The sequence below is a fragment of the Prosopis cineraria genome, unplaced genomic scaffold (genome assembly GCF_029017545.1).
Source record: "Prosopis cineraria cultivar Desert tree isolate PC_DT_omini unplaced genomic scaffold, ASM2901754v1 PC12, whole genome shotgun sequence".
NCBI classification, from domain to species: Eukaryota; Viridiplantae; Streptophyta; class Magnoliopsida; order Fabales; family Fabaceae; genus Prosopis; species Prosopis cineraria.
Genome location: NW_026555343.1, coordinates 33,516,723 through 33,538,290, shown reverse-complemented (window position 1 = coordinate 33,538,290; position 21,568 = coordinate 33,516,723). Strand labels below are relative to the sequence as shown.

The following is a 21,568-nucleotide window of genomic DNA, read 5'->3' as shown; positions in this document are numbered from 1 at the left end:
CATATTTCACCTGAATTAATTGATGGCTTAGCTGTCCTGCTTCATTCTTAACCATATGTTTGGGTTCTTAATTTGTATCCTAGACTTGTGGTTACAGACTCGCTGGCCAACAAGTAAACTCTTAACTGTTAATATAAATGGAAATAGATGAGTCACAAAGCTTAAATAATTATTATTCTCTTTTAAATTGCGTGTGGAATACTTGGGAGTTTTTCCAGCCACATATCAAAACAAACAAAATCTCCTCATTTTACACTTGTTAATCATTTCATTTGTGTGTCAAATGTAATAAAGAAGGGAATAATAATTAATGCTGCACAGGAAAAAAATTAATAAAGAAATGGCATATATATGTATATATATTGTTCAATCTTAAAATATAAATTCCCTCATATTGCATTAGTTCCAGTTAGGATAGACATAATGATGGATATGTATGGGATATAATTAGTTTATTTTAAATATTTAAGATTATTTTATTATGATCATTTAAATAAAAATATTTAGAATATTTATTAGATTATTTAAGATTTAATTATATTTTTTATTAGTATCTTTCTTACGAATTATTTTTTATTTTATTTATTTTAATAAAATAAAATCTAGATAAATATATATTATCTTTGTTATCTTTTAAGATTTAATTATTTTAATATTTCTAGGACTTTAAAAATAATTTTAGAGTTTCTCAATTATATTAAAGTTAGTTTTACATGAATGGAATTGAACATTGAATTGTTTTCTTCTTTTGAGTTTCTCTTTTCTCTTTCATTTCCTCTTCTTTATTATCTTTATATTTATTTTCTCTCCTCTCCCCGTTTTACACCACATAAATACAAAATAGTGGATTTTTTTTCGTATGATCCCAATAAATGTCAGAGGTAAAACCCATGATTCATTATTATTTATCTCTCTTCTGATTTCATTTAAAATTATTTCAAGAGATTCATGTCAAAACAATAAGTGTAAAAAAAGAGGGCGGAAAAAAACAGAAAGAGAAGTGAATCAAACTTGTGTGAATACTTTCTAATCTCTATTGTTCCTTCTTACCATCGAGGGCAAAGATTATTTGATAGATATAATTTCACTTTGATTGGCCTTAATCCTTAATGGGTGCTATTTTTTTTTTTCATTGATGATAATCTTAATTAGAGAGTAAAGCTAACATGTTTGATTTGCCAAAAACTAAAAAAGTTGAAATACTTGAAGGCAAAAGGAAACAAAAAATAATAATATTGCACATAAAGAGATGTAAACAAGAAACATGCACAATAATATTTTCCTTTAAACTTAAATTCCTATAATTAGTAATTGAACTAAAAAATGAGAAGAGAAAAGAGGAGAGGGAAGCCAAATCCACCTACAAATATTAGCATTCTCACTTCACTTCAGAGGAAAAAGAAAACTTCACAAGATAACCTCTCATTGTTTAATTAAACTTGTGAATCAAATCAAACTAATTAACTTTAATTTCACTTGGATTCAAAGTTTTTTTACACTGATTAGTACTATATTCCCTCCTCTTAACAACATCAGAAAGTAAAGTTCTAAGCTTGATCCCATATAGCCCAGGCTTTACAGAATCAATATTAGCAAAAGACAACAACAATTCTTGATCATCATCATCATCATCTTTCGAAGAAGAAGAAGAATCCATGGTGTGATTATTACGATTGGTGGCTGGTTTTGAGCACCATTGTCCAAAAACAAGACCATTAGAACACATGTTAAGGATCATATCATCAACCTTCTCAAGAATCAAGTCATTCTCAGCAAAGGGACGAGCAAAGGCAGCGCCACTTTCCAATAGAGAATCATAGTGAGAGAGATCAAGGAACTGAGACTCAGAAGGGTCTATGTCCCAGAGAGAGAACATGAGGAAATTGTCTATGGATGTGTTTTGGAAATCTATGGAGTTACATAACAATGTGTGGAAGTAGGACTCTACAGGGTAGACCATGTTGGTGAAGAACATCAACAACTTCCTAGGTAAGTTGTCCCATCCACTCACACAATAATCCATGAAAGCTCTTGTAAATATCATCCATGGTGATCCTATATCATCATTACATTTCATGTTACATCACATATTGATATATTAACCAATATAGGAGAAACGAGACTTCAATTCAATAAATAAAAAGTAAATGCATTTTAAAGAATTTGTTAAAAGATAAATTATAAAAATCGATTCAGATGGTTGTAAATATAAGAATATATTATGTCAGTTGAAAAATCAAGAATTTAAAGTTTATAAGTCACTTTTGATTATTTAGAATTAAAGTTCTCATACTTGCAAGTGTTTGAATCATGAATGTTTACAATCCATATTCAAGCAATAATAATAATAATAAATATTTTTAAAATAATTCTAAAAAGATAAATTGCAAAAATTGATTCAAATTGTTGCAAACACCAGGTTCCGCGAGTTACAAATCAAGCATTTAAGTTTTATAGGTAATCACTTGCAATGATTTGTAATTGAGATTATTATATTTTCAAGTGTTTAAGTCAATGTTTAGTTGTTTACCATTCATATTCTAGCAAAAAAATTTTAGGATCTAATTACTAAATTAAATTTTAGGACCTAAGTGTCATTTCCCCTAATCAATATCACTATATATTGAATATAGAGTTACTCATAAGTCATAAGTTATTATTTGTGCAACTTATTTCAGATTCATACCATGTATGAATAATGTATTTAATTAACTGTATACTTTATTCATTAATTGAAATGTAAAAAATGAGTCACATTATTTAGTATGTAATTATAAATAATACGCCTTACTATAAATTTATACTGATATATGGATTCCTTAATTTTTGAGTCGTACATAGATAATCATGTCAATCTTCAAAACTTAATTATAAGTTATTCTTAATTTTAATTTTTGTTAAAATAATCCCTTTGTTATGCATGATTCTATTATTTCACTAACAAACCATGATATATATAAATTGGTGACACTATAATTTTACAATTTATTTTTGTACGACCCCTTAAATTTTTGATTATGTACAAATAATTTTCCTGAAATTTTGTCTTCTATAGATAAATTCCTCGAAGTTTTCCACCATATTAATAAAATTGCAAAATCATTAATGATCAATAAATTATTTACATAAATTTAAAAGTATAATTAAAAAGGTTTATTGTTACCTTTTTTTTTCAAAAAAATGACAAATAAATCCTATTGAAATAGGAAAATGATAAAAGAGCAATTTTTTTAAGTTTCTAAGGATTTATCTGACATAATTTTTTTTGTAAAATAATGTTTTTAACCCTCAGCAAAATAATTAAAAACATAGTTATTAAAACCTAAAATGAACTTGTTAATAGCGAAGATAAAATTGTTAATATAAAAAATGTAGTTATTAGTTTAATTATGCAATAACAAGTTTGCTACTTATCTTAATAAATTCAGTTAATGATTAATAACTTTAGTTAAGGTATTAATAATACGGCTGTCCATATCTTCATTTTTGTTATGCAATAATACCTACGTTTTATATATTAACAACTTTATCTTTATTATTTACAACTTCAATTTAGATTTTAACAGCTATGCTTTTTATTATTTTGTAGAGGATTGGGAATGTAATTTCACAAAAAAATTTAGGATAAGAAGTCCTTAGAAACTTTAGAATAATTTTCTCATTTTGTAGTACTCTTTTGTCATTTGCCTATTCTGAAGAGATTTATTTATCATTTTTCTTAAATTTTAAAAATCATAAAAATTATTTATAGAGATGCTGAATCCAAAATTTAAGAGAATGATTATTTTTTTTATTTGCGGTGTGAAACAAATAAATAACTGACCTCCAGATATATTGAAGGCATCAGGAGGATCTCGAGACTCGACCGCAAAGAAAAGATCAGTGCTGGTTTCATAATATAAACTGGGGTCCACAACTATTTGATTCAGATCAGTTTGCCTGCATCATCACAGCATATCTTTTCGTTATTTTATATATAGCCAATTAAATTCTATAATATACTTCAGAATAAATCTAATGCCTCTTCACTTATTTTTTTCCCCTGCCAACTTGATGGGTTAGTCACTTAGTTGAGCATTTTATGATCAAGATGATATCATATACATGATTTGAGTGAATATGTGAATGATTACAAGCAAAAAGAAAATAGTGTTTATTTTAATGATAAAGAATCAAAAATAATAATTATCCTTGAAAAAAAACAATTTTTCTTTTGATTTGTTACTAAAAATTCACCTTTTTGATCAGTAATAATTGAGTTATATTATAAATAACTTAATTTGAGGACCAGAAATCCACAACCTCCTAATATAAACTATTATTAAAGGCCTTGACACCTATTTATGCACAAAGCACAAGTTAATCCCAAATTACTCCTTAGTTTTTTAGTAGAAAAAAAGATGTCGCCAATATAAAACTTGAATGAATATGTGAATGATTACAAGCAAAAAAGAAAGTAGTGTTTATTTTAATGATAACAAACCATAAGTAATAAATATTCTTGAGAAACATTTTTTATTTCAATTTGTTACTAAAAAATCATTGGATTAAATTGCAAGAGACTTAACCTATAATCACTTATTTGTAGTGAGGATCAATGATCCACGTCCTCATGACATAGACATAAACATAGACCGCTATCAAAGACCTTGAGACTTATGTATTAGGCATAGGTTAATTTCAAGTCACTCAAAGACTTGTTAGTTTTTGAGCGAAGAGGAATTTTCATACAAAGAGATATAGTTAACAACATAAAATTTGAGTACTCATAGAAAGATTTGAACCAAAAAAGATTACAAGCAAAGTTTGTAGAGAAGGATTTATAATTAAGATAATATCATATGAATTAAGTGAATATGTGAATGATAACAAACAAAAAAGAAAGTAATGCTCAAGTTAATGATAATAATGAACCCACAAAATAATTATTCTTGGAAAACAAATTTTTCTTTTGATTTGTTATTAAAAAAAATCACCTCTTTAATCAATCATGATTGGATTAATTAAATTGTAAAAAACTTAACTTCCTATTTGTGGTGAGCATCTAGAATCCACTTCCTCATGACATAGACCATTAATAAAAGCATTGACATCTTTTGTTCCAAAAAAAAAAAGCATTGACATCTATGTAATAGGCATGAGTCAATTCTAAGTTACTCAAAAACTTTAGTTTTAATTTGTAAAAATAAAAAAATCATTGTATATTAAATGTGACATAGATGGCCATTAAAGGCCTTGACACTTATGCACAAGGTAAGGTCAATCTTAAAACACAGTCAATGACTTATTATTATTATTTTTATCAATAAGAAATCTTTATGCACAAAGATGCTATCATTAGTATAAAACATGAGTGGTCAAAGAAGGATTTGAACCCATATAATATAAATAAGATATATAAGTCTTATTTAATTTTTTTACCATGACTTGTATCAACTTGCATTAATTAAATAAAAGGCCAACTTCTTTTACCAAAATAAATAAATAAATAAAAGACCTCCTTTTAATAGCATTTCATGAGAGAAACACTACATAAATCCTGTAGGGTCCAGCTAATTATGCATCTTATTGTAACATTTATTTATTTTATAAGAAGATTTGATATTTGATATTGATTTTGATATCGTTGTTGTGTCAATGTCAATTGCCTTTAAGTCCACAGGTAAACAAACACACAGTTTGGGAGTTGAAGGCACTTATTACATCAATGAAATAGATGGGCTATTTTGATTGGAGGAAAATATTTATGGACTAAATTGACAGAATATCTTTGAAATATCAAATTGAAAGGATGGCAAAAAACCAAATCGAAAGAAAGAAAGTATTTTTTTTTTTTGATATTTTATGAATTAAATTGAGAAGAAATTTTTTTCTAAAAGATTAAATTAACAGCCAAGTATATATTACATTAGAAACTAAATAATTTATGGAGTAAAAACCATAAATAAAAATAAATTTAAATTATACATTACTCTCCTAAACTTCGAATCATATACATACAACCTCCTTAACCTTTGAAACTTTACAATTAAGCTTCCTTAACTTTTATATTTATGCAAATAATTCTATATAATTACTTTTATATACATTAATTATTTATACATGACTTAAAGTTTAGAGAATTATCCATATATTAATCAAAGTTTGGAGATTTAAATGCACACAAAATAAAGTTTAAAGGAGTATATAATTAATAATTAGGAATTATTTACATAAACTTGAGAGTTCAAAGAATTTTTTTATTAAATTTTACAAGTTCGGGGAGATTATTCGTACATGGTCCAAAGTTTAGGGGAGTTATATGTAATTTATCCTAAAAATAAAGCAAGAAGACATTTTTGATTTAAGAAATAATTAGGATTAATTGCAATAAAATAATAAATAAGAAAAATAACAATCAAGTAAGATTATTAGGTTTTTTTTTTGCAAAGATTATTAGGTTTTTATTTCCATCAACACATGACATGTGAACACAAATTTTGAAACATCTAATCATATGTGATGAGTTGTGGGCAATAATTTTAACTTGTCATGCATTTTTTTTTTCATTGAGGATTATGTTGAACCCTTAGAAATTAATATTATTTTTCAAAAAAATAACTTGAATATTCTGAAATGAAGATGTATGTGAAGTACTTTAAATGAAGCGATAACCACATAGAATAAGATTTTGTATGAGATTTAATTTTTCTTCTTTTCTTCAAATATTATATGTTAATTAGTTTAAATAATCTATTTTTTTCTCTAAATTAAATTCAGATATCTGGTGAACTTTTATATAACTTGTTTAACACACCAACCTAATAAAGAAACATCAAACATGTGACTACGATACAAAAGCACATTAAAAAAAATGTTGTATGTGCATGTTTATAATTTAATATTAGCTTTATCTAATCATATTTCGGACATTAGTCTTATTAATGTTTTCGAACAAACTTATGGTATTATGTACTCTAATCCAAATTTGAGTATTACTGAGTCCCAACTCTCAAATGGGTATAGCTTTCCTGATATAATTTTTATTCCCCCTAAATTTTTTTACACTTAATCCTAATGCTTCATTGGCCGGTTGCCCGGTTTGCTCAATTGTTAATTTAATTTTCTCAAATAGATTGGTCGATCAAATTTTTTAAAACCATATTCCTGTTCTTAATATAAAATAAAGTGAAGCACCTACATGTTCATTAAGAAAAGTTAGTTACATCTTTAAAATTGTGAAAGAAAAAAAATTAAGTCTTTTCAATTTTATCATTCTTTACAATTAATAATCATAATAAATTGTGATCTTAAAATTCAAATCATAATAAATAAACAAGGGACAAAATTAAAAAATAAAAGTAATTACTCTAACCTTGCTTTATACTCTCTTTGTTAAAAAATATAAGATATTTTTTTTATTTTAGATGTTAAAAAATACAACACATTTGAAATTTTTCAATGTATAATTAATTTTTTTTTCAAAAATATCCTAATAAATAAATCATTCAATTATTCTCTTTTAAATGAGGCACCCTGTTAAATAAGGACAAACATGAAAAATGGATAGTAATTTAAAAATAATTAACTAACTTTTTGGGGTATAATTCAATTAAAATTGTTTTATACTCCCCCTCCTAAAACAAAGAACACTTTTATACAAAATTATATATATATATATATATATATATCAATAAATTTCATTAAAAATACTTTACAACATTATTTTTAAATAAAAATATAAAATTTTAAAAATATCCTTCATTTAATACTTCACTTGTTAAAGAACATTAAAGATCAAGAATATTATGAGAAGGGTAATATTCAAAAAGCATTATTAATGAAACATTATTTTATCAAAGTATCTTATATTTTGATATGAATCCTACTTAAAAGTATTTTATAATTTAAAATAAGGGACGTATTTTTGTTTTAACAAAGGGAGTATTAAGAAGGAAAAAACTTCCAAAATTTGCCTTATACTCTTTTTGTCCCAAATTGTAAGACATTTTTAAACAAAATCTCACATGCCAATAAATTTTATTAAATATATTTAACAATTTTATTTTTAAAAAAATAACATATAAATTTTTAAAAACAGTCATCATTTAATATATTAAAAAGAGAGAGAGCGAAATTAAATGCAAAGAAAAAGAGTAATATCAAAATAAGCTCATTAATTGAACTTTAATTATCTGAGATTTTTTTATATTTTAAGATGTCGAATATTTTTTAAAAATATTTTATAATTTAAAAAGAAAAAGTATTAATTAAGACAAGATGGAGTATGTCATCAACCACATTGTTCATAGATTATAATTAAAAGCATTTATGAGTTGGCAAATAGGTAAAGTGAGGCCATCTACTGAAAGGGTGAAAAGACTAAATCGATTGGCAATCTCAACCACTATAAATAATTGATAATGATATGTTTTAAGTGAAACATCAATAACTTAAGCACATGATTATGGGAAGAAACCTGACCTTAATTTAATAATTACTTACTCTTTCCGGATTGTCTTGTTTGTGAAATGAATGAAGTTCAGATCTTCTGGTAAGAAAGTAAAAGCATGCAACAGATCTGCATAATATAATAATAAAATTAATTAAAGCATATTTTAGTTTAATTGATAGGGTCACAATCAAAGTTCATTAACTCAATAGAATTAGAGAACTTGTGCTCCAAGGTTCATATATAGATCTTAATTTACATAAGTGAGGAGGAATATCAACAATTACGGCCGGCATGAAAAAGGTGATTTTTTGTGGATGGGAAATATTTTGTGTCCTTAAATTAAAAAATAATAAAAATAGCAATAGCAATGATAGCAAAAATATAATAAATATTATATATCTTGTGCCTTGTGCTACAATATGATTAGAATAATTCCTCTATATTATTTATAGATTACTTTTAATATTTTTATCAGATTCAAGAAAAACTTAAAATTCATTAATTATGTCTATTTTTTAAAAAAAAATTCCCTATCTTGCCAATTTCAAATAACATCCTCAAAAAAAATTATTACTTTCCTACATTAACATTGGACAGAGGTAAATGAAAAAAATTGTAATAAATAAACATTATAATACCTTATAAAAAGGATTTAAAAAAAAACCTTCAATAATCAATATAATTCTTACTGTTGAAACAATTATCATGTTAGAACTTCAATACAATATTCATTATTTCTTGAACATTTTTCCCTTCAATAATGACAATAATAATTAATGAAAAGTATCTTCTAGAAATAATAAATAAGGATAACTTGTAAACTACAATCACATTTTATTTACAATACCCTCTTCATTAAAAAATGTAAGGCATTTTTAATGAAATTTCTTTTCAATAAAATAGTTACTTATCTTTAAACTAACTTTATTTTTCATATTTACCCATATTTAATAATGTGTTTCACTCTAAAATAAATAAAAAATAATTTATTCAATAAGGGTACCTTTAAAAAAAATGTAATGATTACACTTTAAAATACTAAAAATACTTTATATTTTTTTAACAGAGAGAGTACATGTTATTTATCACTTTCTTAACCCATATGTATAACTCTAAAGTGACTATTATTTCAAAATGGAGGGAGTATCCCCTTAGGTGAAGCATGTCTTTTTTCTTTTTCCATGATAAATAAATAAATTGACATAAGTAAATTATTATACCCCTTTGCCAGTAATTGTCTCTTCTTATTACATTTTTTTTTTATCTAAGACAAAAAAAATCATTTTATACCTACAAAATCACTTTTTTTCCAGTTCTGTTTCTCGTTATTTCCTTTAGTATACCCCTTTACCGGTAATTCTCTTCTTATTACATTTTTTTATCTAGGACAAAAAAAAAATCATTTTATACCTACAAAATAACTCTTTTTTCAGTTCTGTTTCTCTTGTCATTCCTTCCATTCCATGTGCCAAAAGGAACTCTCAGATCTCAATATAACTTCCCAAACTAGAAAGAAACCAATCTACTAATGTTCCTAACAATCAATTTCTTATGAACTTGTAAATAAACCAAACATTTGAACAAAAAAATAAAAAGTGCAATTCATAATCTCAAGAATATTAATCATACTTACCATCCTGAGTCATGAGAGGATAATCTGAAGCAGTTAAAGTGATGAACCAGTCCCAATCTGCATTGAGTTTCAGAAGCAAAGCAGCAGCATGAAGAACAGCAGAAAGACCTGAAGATCCCATCCTATTAATGGCATAACTCTTGCCAATCACATCAACATTCCCAAATGCCTCAAACACATTCAAGGATTGAACCATTTGAGCCAAATCCAATCTCTCAGAATCAGAAGAAGCATCATCAAGCTGAAGCAAGTAGTGGTTTCTTGGATGATATATTGCCTTCAAAAGCCTCATCATCTTCTTTCCCTCTCCTTTAGTCCCACAAATCCAATATGCAAGAACTGGTGGATACCCTTTTCCTTTTGATACCAGCATCGATCTCTTTGAATTGTAGTGCTTCAATTTGTTGACTGTGACAGAAGAAGCTTTTGGGATATTGAATCTTGAAACTGTTGTGATCAGAAGAATACTCACAGCAATACTGAGAAGACAGAAAGTGTAATTCAATCCCCTGCATGGGAATTTGATTGTTCTCATTGAAGTGGGATTTTTTTCCCCCTTCTTTCTGGGGATTTCAAGTAAGGTTGAAAGATTCAGAAGTAGAGATTATGAGTTGTGGATGAATGATTCAAGTTTAAGGGATTGAAGACAAGTAAGGTGAAAAATCAGTGTGAAGAAGGTTTAGATTGAGAGAGAGAGAATGAGAGGCTTGGGGATGTGGAAACTTGTACCAAACGTTTGAAAACTTGAACTTCAAGCTACCAAAAAGTGTCAGAGCTTTTTCTTTTTTCTTCTTTCTTTTTGAGAACAAGAAGCATGGATTCATTCATTGGGGAGCAAAAGGTTAAAACTAACAATCAATTAAAAAAAAAAAAAAGGGAGGGAGTCTCAATGGTCAAATTCATTTAATGTGAACCTTTTGGGCCACTTGGGTCTGTATACAATTTCCGTAAAGAAAAAATGTCTGACGCTCTTTAAAGTTTCATATGGTTGCAAATCAAGCCCTTCACTTTGTCATATTTATAGTAGAAGTCCAAGTTTCTGGTTTTTTTCTAAAATTTTCGGTATCTCTCCACTTACAAGCTAGAGTTTGGTTTTTTTAAAATAAGATAAGGTGTCATTGTCATTTTATGTTTTTTTTTTTTTATATAACTATCTGATTGAGTTAGATTTAAACATTGTTGGGTCTAATTTGAAGTAGCTCTATTCTATTTTCATAATATAATTCGAAAGGGACGCAGGGTTGCAAGGAGATCAGTGAACAGAAGTATGAAGATCTAATGCATTTCATCACACAGCAAGCATCATAATTACATTTATTGACCAAAAAAAAGCATTATAATTAAATGAAACTCATTAAGAACTTTGGATGACACCTTCTATACCAACACCAGCATAAAAATTAAGAAAATAACAGTTAGGTCCTAAAATATTAAATTAAAACATTCTTAATAAAAATTTTAAAAAAAATAACTTAAAAATATTGATAAAAAAATTATAAATTTAAGAGTTTCAATTACAAATAAGTATTTAAATATCAAATATAATTCTTAAATTATAAGAAAAATTTTTATTCATAACTATTTGAATAAATATTTACATTTCATTTTTTAAAAAAAGTTTATCAAGGACGTAACCATCATTCTTCTAAAAAGTTATAGTCCTGCTTATTTCTTTTACTTTATAGGTTCTTCCACTTTCACTCCTGTATTATGTGAAGTCTAAGAAATAAATCGTGCAGTTTGTGATTTATGAATACTACACAGTTTTTTATTTTTCCAAGTTGTTTCATATCATATTGATATTGATAATCCTTATCCTTTCTACACAGCTGACCAAAACACTTAATTTTTGAGTTGGCATGCCCCTTCTGGCAAACCTTTTATATACTAAACAAGGCTATTATTGACCAATCATATTGTTCAATTCTATTTGGATAGTATATCGGTATTTACAAGACATCAAAGCTAAACAGGTATCAAAAAAAGGGAGGGGGGAAAAAGGAATAATGTTCATGCTGCATATTTGTATTAGATACATAGCAAGATTTTAAACTGCACAAAGTATGTATGATTTCATTATATCATGAAATTAAAGTTAGCATCCAAAGTTTCATTCAGAATGTAAATCGTTGGTAAAAATAGAAGTAGTTTACTAACAAATATTAATTTGGTAAAAATTTAACTCATAAGTTACAAGATCGTAGGTTCAAATCTCACCATTAATGTGAAAATTTTATTGATGAGCAATATATAAATAATACTGTAAATACTTAAATATGAAAATATGCCCTGCCTTTAATGATTTTTTAAAACCTAATTCACCTAAATTTTTTTATGTTAAAAAAATGGTAATTCTAAAACAAAGAATATCACTTTTAAACCACCCCACACAAAACATCTATAAACTCAGAAAGTCTCATAAAATCATAAAATTATTTTGAAAATTGAAATCTCGTGTCTTTATTGAAGTCTTGTTGAATAGTTGTTAATGAAGTTATTCTATTAGAAACTGAGTAATAATAATTAACAAATATTTAATAATAATTGACAATTTTAGTAAAGCAACATGGAACTTCAAAGTAATTGTAATTTCACAAAACTTTTTTGTATTTAAATTGCTTGTGTGAAACCTAAAGTAATTTTCCCTTCAAAATAAACCACATTTTCAGCTTTTGTTGACCAGATTTACATCGAAGAGTAAATTGAAACTCTTTTGAACCTGTCATGTCAAACTTCGATCATATAAAAATTCGATCGTTTAGATAAGCTAACAACGAATTCACTTTTCAATAATTTAATCATTACATAACAATCATGCATACCTAACCCGAATATATATCTGCTACCCACCAATTCAAATGGACACAAGAAAGAGTCCAGATTCAAAAAATTCTTATATTAACATTGATATTTCCTTGGGATAAACATCATTAAACTAAAATATAAGGAAAAAGTACAATGACCCTTTTCAAAACGATTCGGTGGATATACTAGTAATGAATTGTAATGAACGGAGAATACAAGAATAAATAAACATTATAAGGCTAAAGAATAAGTGCTTCACTTCCTTTTGTTAGGAGAGAGCATAATGCTAAAGAGCTAGAAACATAAAACGACAAGGAATGATGATGATGGCGTGTCAAAGTGAAAAAATATTCCATGATCAATCAGATATGATCAAGAGCTGAATTTCAATTTTGTTCTCCACATTTCTCCAATGACCTTTTTAGGAGAGGGATCATCAGGGCCCTTGTCTCGCTGTCCTGAAGTGAAGTATAACCATCCATTCCAAAATCCAACTAAAGTGGTTTTCACACGGTAAGGTAATTTCCCAATCACTGACCACTTCTGCAAAACAGATAAAACAATGCAATTAAACAAAAACTAACAACATAGAATGATGTTTTCCCACTTGCAATTAGATTCTAAGGTGGTTGTCTCGATCTGCAGAATACAAACCTAGGACGAGTACACGGTATCCTGAAATTATATTAAAACAAAATAGGTGCTGTATTTAAGTACACCCCAATATAATTAAACAAAAGCTGACAACAGAGTATGATGGTCTCCCACTTGCAATAAGATTCTAAACTTCTTGTCTCTATCTGCAGAATACAAACCTAGGACAAGCACAGGTATCCTAAAATTAAAACAAACTGCTGTAATAAGTGCACCCCAGTATAATAACATAAACTGGCAGATAACAGTTAATTTGGGAAACAACTTCACGCAAAGAAAAATATAGGCTTCCAGCTGGCAGACTATTTTTTTAGGAGGTAAAACATCCAAAATTTTCATTTATTGTGTGGACTCATCATTGTTCTAACAATCGGAATCCTCTAATGTGGTATGGACACCAGCAGGGAATGCAATCTGTGCTTCTAAGGGTATTTTTAGGGGAATGAAAAAAATAATTGTACAAAAAGAAAATTACACTCCTAAAAGTTTAACTGTATACAGTTAAAATCTTTACAGTGTAATTTTTTTTCGGTTAAGACTTTCATCCTCACAGTTACAATTTTTCTCTCCACAATTAATGTATTTAATCCCCTCAAAACACCTAAAAATACTGACCACACCCACTGTAGTCTTCAAGGAAAAAAATCATGGCACAAAAAGAAAGCAGAAAGAGTTTTCTTGGCTGGTCCCAATAGTCAGGCTCTACCAAAAATTACTAAAATGGGCAAGTGCGCAGATGAAGGAATATATGCATTGATAATAAAATATGAATATACATGCAGACACTAAATAGATTTCCAATGTGCTTTATAAGAGTTAAGTCAATACCAGAGTATTCAAATTAAACTGCATTACTTCTCCATTTAAAACCATCTTTTTGGTTATAGGATGCTTCTCTGTCGTGCCTCCAACAATAACTATAGAATTGTTTACAACCACCCAAGCAAATTCAATATGTGAGTTTGGTTTTGGCATGGGAGGCAGCACTTTCCACTTCATCTCATCATCCAGCATGTAAACATCAGTGTAAACCACCTAAGACACCAATAGAAAATGAATCAAAGTGCCAAACCATAGGAATGGTGGCAACAGGGTTAATTGCAATTTATAATAACTGAAAATTACGAGGTCAATCATGTATAGTATTGATTCCATTTTGAGAAGAGGAAAAAACAAACCAATGCATGCATTGGGTTTACCGAATTATCACCGTAAGACCAATTAGGGGGGAAACAAGAATTTACCCACACCTTACCTCCGGCCTGCGTGAACACTTGAAAATAGGTGAGCCAGGTTTGGCCATAAAATCACCTTCTTGACCACCAATAACATAAAGACGATCATCAACCACGACACAAGCCCTAAAAGAAGAGGAGAGCAAGGTACTAAAAACTTGTAGATGATATATGCATATTGCATTGGCATATTATTATGTCAACAAACCTAGACAACTAGTTCGACTAAAAAGAAAGTTGGCCCAAAAAAAAAAAAAAATAGACTCAAGAAATGTCTGCTGTTTCAAAATTCCAAATTTTATACCCCACCTATCTCTTGAAAGAATATAAAAATTTTGACTCCTTAATGCTATATACATTTGACTGCACCTTAGGGTATACAAGTCAGATGAACCATTTAACATTATGAGTAAAAGGATATAAAATGACAATACAAGTAAAATTGGGAGTACAGAATTTGTTGGATAATTTAAAAATCACAGGCAAGTATAGCAATGAAGTTCTGCTAATTGTAAGGTTGATTCATGATCTCCAAGGCTGCCTCAGAGGCCAAGATGATCCAAAATCATTAAGATGTAGCAGTTCTACAAGATTATAATAAATAATGTGTGATCAGGAAAAATCATAAAGAAAAAAGTAAAATACTAGTGCTACTTATCAGTTTGAGAAACAAACGTTGTAATTTATAAGTTTCAATTTATACATTTTATATCAACTATAATAAAAAAGAATACTATTAATATCTTATGTTTATACAATCTGCTGAACAAATCATATTTCCATCAAATTTTTAAGAGACAATTCATGAACCTGTGAGGTCCACCGCGGGGAATGGGTATCTCAGTTCTCCACTCCTTCTCCAGTGGTTTGCCATCCTTTACAGCAAGACTCCAGTGCTCTAATCCAGGTGTATGTCGATTCTCCTTGCTGCCACCCATGACATGTAGTCTGCCCCTCCAAAGTTGAGTTGCTGGTGCATATCTGAACATTGCATAGTTAAAACTTCCATCCAACAAATGACACAAGGAAGTAAAAGGTATGTTGGGAAATCTTCCCATATCTCACCCAAATCTTCAAGAACTTAATTCATGATCTCTTAGGATTAAAGTCAACTTCTTGTTGTTGGGGTTTAATCCCATGTTATTGCCTTGTATTGCTATTTTTCTATCCTAACTCTTGTTCAATTTTCGGTTAATGCATGAAATCAGAGCCTGCTGACTGATATTTCTACAAATTACATACATGATTTGCTACGAACTGAAAAAGTTAGACCACTGAACCACGGCTAATGTAGTGATAACCTTTTAATAGGTTTCTCTATTTAAACTCATAAACTATCTATACCCAAGGATCCAGTTTATTACTAATAAAAATTCTAATATGTGTATGATTTTAAGATATCAAGATTTGGAATCCTTTCTTCTCCCCTAAGGGTTAACCAATGGAGTGCTTGTCAGAGAACCTAAACCACCCCCTGGGGAAACATAACACCAAACCTTTTGTGACAGAACAGCAGAGACATTAAAAAGCATAATAAAACTATAAAAGCGTACACTTAGTTCAGAGATATTATATTTTAGGGGACAAATTCAAAGCATTTAAATTTCCATGGAAGATCAAAAAAAATTATTGCAGCATATCAGATGCATATGTACCAGATAATGCATACCTAGGGACTGGTAGAGGGGGCAGATCCTGCCATTGCTTTGTTTCAGTGTCAAGCACAAATGTATGAGCGGTAGGCCCCCGGCACTGTGGGCCATACTGACCAGTTACTATATAAATGTATCTTCCATCAGTTACCATTCCTAAATGTGAATGTGCCATCTCTTTAGGCATGTCAAATCTTCCTCCCCAAGTATTATCAGTAAAATTATATATATCAACATGTGAATGTACCTTAAAATATGCCAAATGGAAACGTTCAGATGTCTATGTCAATGAACTAAACAACATAATTAGGTTATACCAACTATAAGAAGTCTAATAAGTGGTTATCTAGTCGTCTCAAATTGAAACACATGAAGGCTTTAGTGGAAGGTTTGTATGATTCCATTAGTTTGGATGGCACTAAGGTCTAAACTCTCAAGATGAATAAAAAGAATTCAGACTCAAAAGGTCTGAAAATGGTTCTTACATAGTCAATCGTGCCATACCCAGCAAAAACATAAAGAAGATTTTTAATTTGTATTGCTGCTCCATCAAGACGTGGCACAGGTGCAGTTGCCCTTTTTTCCCATTTTAATTCTGGAGCAGGCAAATCAGCATAAGCTGCTGCTAGAACTCTTCCAGAGGCAGCATCCTTCTCAACTTTAACATGTTTTCCCTGTAAAAAACACCATGATATCAATAACTTATAAATTTTAATAAGATAGCTAGTAAATTTTCTTCACTTAAACCATCCATAACTTCAGGTTTAGTCGAGTTAACCAATACACAAAAGAAATTTACAACTGTTGTCTACTTAACCAGAAATTCTAGGCCAATTCTTCAATACAAAACAAACATTAGGTTATTTTCTCATGAACGATAAACTAAATTCAATAGCAATAAGCTGAACACAGCAGTGTGCAAAGATATGCTGATTGGTTTCAGTTAGTTTAAAATGATCCATAAATGCTAGTTGCATCAACCTGCCGAAGATTGTAGCTTTTCAGACATCTCAAGAATGGGCCAGACAAGGATATTGCTAATGCCTATGCTCATATTATTAGCGTTCTTTCATTCTCTTTACGCAAGAAACAGAGCAATTCTAATTCATCACAATCGTTCAAAAGCAATGGAGATTCCTGATACGAGTTTATCCATTCATATTTCCTGGAAAAGAAATCCGATTAGAACTAGAAATCGGTGAATTCGCCAGCATCAACCAGAAATCTTAAAAGAGATTTGAAGACAGAGAAAAAAAAAATATCATACCAACTCGTTCTGTTTTTGTTTATTAATGGCGTCGTGGGACACAACTATTTTGGGGGAGGAAGAATCTTGAGAGGTCCAATTAGACGCCAATGTAGAGGAAGAAGCCCAGAGAAAGTCAGCGACAAGAGCGAATCCTAAAAGGCAGATGCATATCACAACCAACTTGGCCGAACCAAGCTTCGCCGATGGCCTGACCATTTCATATGGAAGATAAAGCCCTCACTGAGATTGCAAATCCTAAAATTGCTCTTTGAACAGAATTTGAATCGAAGCTCGCCTGCTCCAAAGATCTGAGCTAAAGCGAGACTTCACCTTCACCGATATAGATCTTTTATTTATATAGTAAATTTTTTAAATTATCTCTCGTAATTTTATTATTTATAATCATAAAAAATAATTAATAAAAAATTAATTAACACAATTAAGAAAAAATACTGCAGTCAAATTTCTTTATTTTCAAATACAATTAATATAGTTAATTAATTTTTTAAAATTGTACAATACAATTTTTTTTTATAAATAAAAATGGAGAGAGTATATAAGAATATATACTCTTCCTGTTTAAAAATATAAGATATTTTAATTAAATCTCACATCCTAATAAAATAATTACTTATGTTCAAACTAACATTATCTTTTCATACTTACCTCTATTTACATCCTAAATAAATATAAAGTGATTTATTCAAAAAAGGACACTTTTGAAAAAAGATAATGATTATATCTTAAAAGATTAAAAATATTTTATATTTTTTAACATCCAATCCTATAAAAAATACTTTATATTTTTTAATGAAGGAAGTATGTACATAAACACACACGCAGAAAATAAAAAATTGATGTGTACAGTGATATAACAGCAATTAGGAATCTACATTTATTATTATTATTGATATTGATAATTATTGAAGAAAAGTAATTTATTTAATTTAATTTTTGTACTTTTATTTTCTTTGCAAAATTATTTTTAGAATAAATTTAGAAAAAAACAAGGAATAAAAACTTGGTTGAGTGAGTTGCTTTGAAAATCACATTTAAGAACCAAAAAAGAATGATGGGAAAGAATCAACATCAAAATTACTATACAAAAGTTGTAAAATGCATTCAATTGTTCAGCTATTGATGGAATTTGATTAGATACGCTTGAATTTTACAATCCTCTTATTGCTTGGATTCATTTAGACTATAGTATATCTTGTGCCTTATGGCTCAACCAATGCACCTTTTTCCAACTACTCTTATTAATGACAATCTTGAAATTGTTGCCCTTCTAATTGGCTTTCATCCTTTTCAAATTTTTTCAACTTGTAACTCTTCATTTTATTCGTCTGAGGTGTCCCATTTTTCATCTGCATTGCCATCCATCTCTCTCTCTCTCTCTGTGTTCGGGTATCCCCTTCCCAAATGTATACAATTTACTACACTTTTACGGATCATTATAGCCGTACTTTTGTTGTTTTCTTCAATAGAACTGTAGTAGAACTTTTAAAAGAGGCAGCTCAAAGCATGATTAATCAAGTGTGCATGTTTCTATGCATCTATTATATCTTTTGCACATTTATTAACCAAACTATATAATTACTAAAATCATGTTTGTAGAATACAAGGGTTGGATCATTCCTAAGGAAATTGAGTAGCCTTGTTGGGAGAGAAATGGTATTGAGAATCAAGGTTTCTGAGTACAATATCTGTCAAAGAAACTCTTCTTTAAGTGTATCCCAATACAGTCAAGACCTTGAGATATTAAAAAAATTTACATACTCCCATGGACAAGTAGATGGATCTTACAAAAATTCAGTTATCTAATTGGTTAATTAATTATGTGATTACTCATCTATACATTTTTTAATAATTGTTTATTTTTTCTTCCATGTCTGTCATTCTTTGCTATTATATAATCTCCCCTTATGGCTAGTATTGCTATATCTAAAATACTTATACATTATTAGATTTGTAAATAACCATTTTAGTTTTTCTTTCCTCATTTTTATTTTCAAATGTCACATGTCATCATTCAAAGATTCTATTACTCTATTATTTTTTAAAATCTTATATGTTCTGTCATGTAGGGAACTCCTTCTACATTCTCTGAGAGTGAAATCAATTTCTCAACTCCCAGTGAGTCTTCTGGATCGAAATGCGACATGAAACACTCCAAGGTTGTGGATAATGTCAAACTTGCTACGCCTGAGGCTTTATTAGCTACTAACATTGATAGCAAAAAAAGAACAAACATCATTATAAGTGATTATGAAAAAACTATGGTTGGCTTAGGAGATATGTGTACCCCAACATTCAATACATCTAAGAATTCAAGAATAATCAAGAAGGAGAAGTAAAGGGAGATTGCCATGCTTTTTTAGGATTAACTTGCATTAAGTTTGAATTAGAATTAACTTGAACTATGTCTTTTCTTCTTTTGAATTCCATTTTGCCACTTTTGGTTTATCAATTAAGTTCTATATCTACAGTGATCATCCGCAGATTATTGTCTCAAGGTGTAGCGTAATTTTTTCTTATCAAGTTATCGATTAAAGTACTTCATCTTTTGGTTTTATGTGTTATGTGTTTTAATGTCTTGCCTAAGGAAGAATTAAATTGGTAACTATAAAAATGAGACAACTTCGTACACAGCCTTCATATAAACATCAAGACAATAGAGCTTACCAGCATGGATTTTTAACAATGTAATATTAAGAAAGACTAATAAATTGAGTGGATGCATATTCCAGCATTAAGAATCATTGAGTGGTAATAGCATCAAGTTAACTCATCACTGAATAGAAAAAAGCCATGCTCTTTTTTATGATAGCCTTTTGTAAATTGAAAACTATCTCTTAACTCTCATCTTCCTACACTTTAAGACATCCCTGTCAAATCCAAATTCTCGTCTTGAAGTATCAGTCAAGCTATGCTTAAAAATGCTTATTCTGATATGGTTAGTATGAATTTAATTCCAAGTATTATCTGTCATATTGCTACAAATCTGTCATATTATGCCAAATAGAAATTAGCATCCTCTTACTTAAGTAAAGCAGTGCTTAAAAATATTATGTAGTAATGATTATAGTAAAATAAGCTAATAACTCTATATGTCATGTAAGGGAAAAGTTTACAAGATGATATGACATAAACATAATAAACACAACTTGTCAGGAACACATAGAAATTGAAAACCATTAATACTATTTTTAAATCTTCTCTTTCAAAAAATTGAATTAAAGCCTCAACATGTTTCCAACGTGTAATCAATAATCAACCCTTTCTAAATAGTTGAATCTTTAGCTCTGGTTCCAGCAATTTCTGAATCCCTTTTGTCATTCTTTCACTATGTTTAATTTGATTCACAAAGCTAAGACTTGTAATGTTTATGTATTTCAGTCGAGATTGAATACTTCTTAGCTCAACATCAATAACATCTGTGAAAAAGTGAGAATTTTAGTATCCTCATTCAATTAAGGTTAAGCTTCAGGGAGATATGAAGGATTTCAAAGGTACACTTTACATTTTACTTTTTCTATATTTTGAAAACATTCTTCACAATACTTGTCTCTCTAATTTTGTACTCTGTAGGTCCCCATCCAATTGAATCTCTCATTAATATAAAGAAAGTTGCAAGATTAAACAAAGAATTAAACAACCACAATATGTTACATTTAAAGAAAAGATGACATTAAAAGAAGCAAACAAAAGTCAATTCAAGAGAGATAGCCAGTATCAAGTGATTTAGTCAATTTCTATACAGCAACAGTCATGCATCATAAGAAATTTGGTTAATGATACTAACAATAGTACAATCTTTTTCCTAAACCCTTTCATCAAAACAATATAGATAAGGAACTGAAGATTTCCTTCATCGATTTGAAATTGTTATATTAGTATAACTTC

At 28.8% G+C, this 21,568-nt stretch overlaps 2 protein-coding genes across 2 annotated transcripts; both read right to left on the bottom strand.

Annotated features, from left to right (window-relative positions):
- Window positions 1-1,250: 1,250 nt before the first annotated feature.
- LOC129287986 (beta-glucuronosyltransferase GlcAT14C-like) lies at window positions 1,251-10,822 on the bottom strand. Its single transcript, XM_054924287.1, has 4 exons — window positions 10,068-10,822; window positions 8,485-8,560; window positions 3,824-3,939; window positions 1,251-2,055 (listed from the first exon to the last, which is right to left on the bottom strand). The coding sequence occupies exons 1-4, from the start codon at window positions 10,600-10,602 to the stop codon at window positions 1,457-1,459; spliced, it is 1,326 nt and encodes a 441-aa protein (XP_054780262.1). The 5' UTR covers window positions 10,603-10,822; the 3' UTR covers window positions 1,251-1,456.
- A 2,210-nt stretch (window positions 10,823-13,032) lies between these two features.
- On the bottom strand, window positions 13,033-18,003 carry LOC129289003 (kelch repeat-containing protein At3g27220-like). Its single transcript, XM_054925839.1, has 7 exons — window positions 17,681-18,003; window positions 16,899-17,087; window positions 16,431-16,660; window positions 15,572-15,742; window positions 14,782-14,887; window positions 14,355-14,561; window positions 13,033-13,415 (listed from the first exon to the last, which is right to left on the bottom strand). The coding sequence occupies exons 1-7, from the start codon at window positions 17,876-17,878 to the stop codon at window positions 13,245-13,247; spliced, it is 1,272 nt and encodes a 423-aa protein (XP_054781814.1). The 5' UTR covers window positions 17,879-18,003; the 3' UTR covers window positions 13,033-13,244.
- Window positions 18,004-21,568: the final 3,565 nt, after the last annotated feature.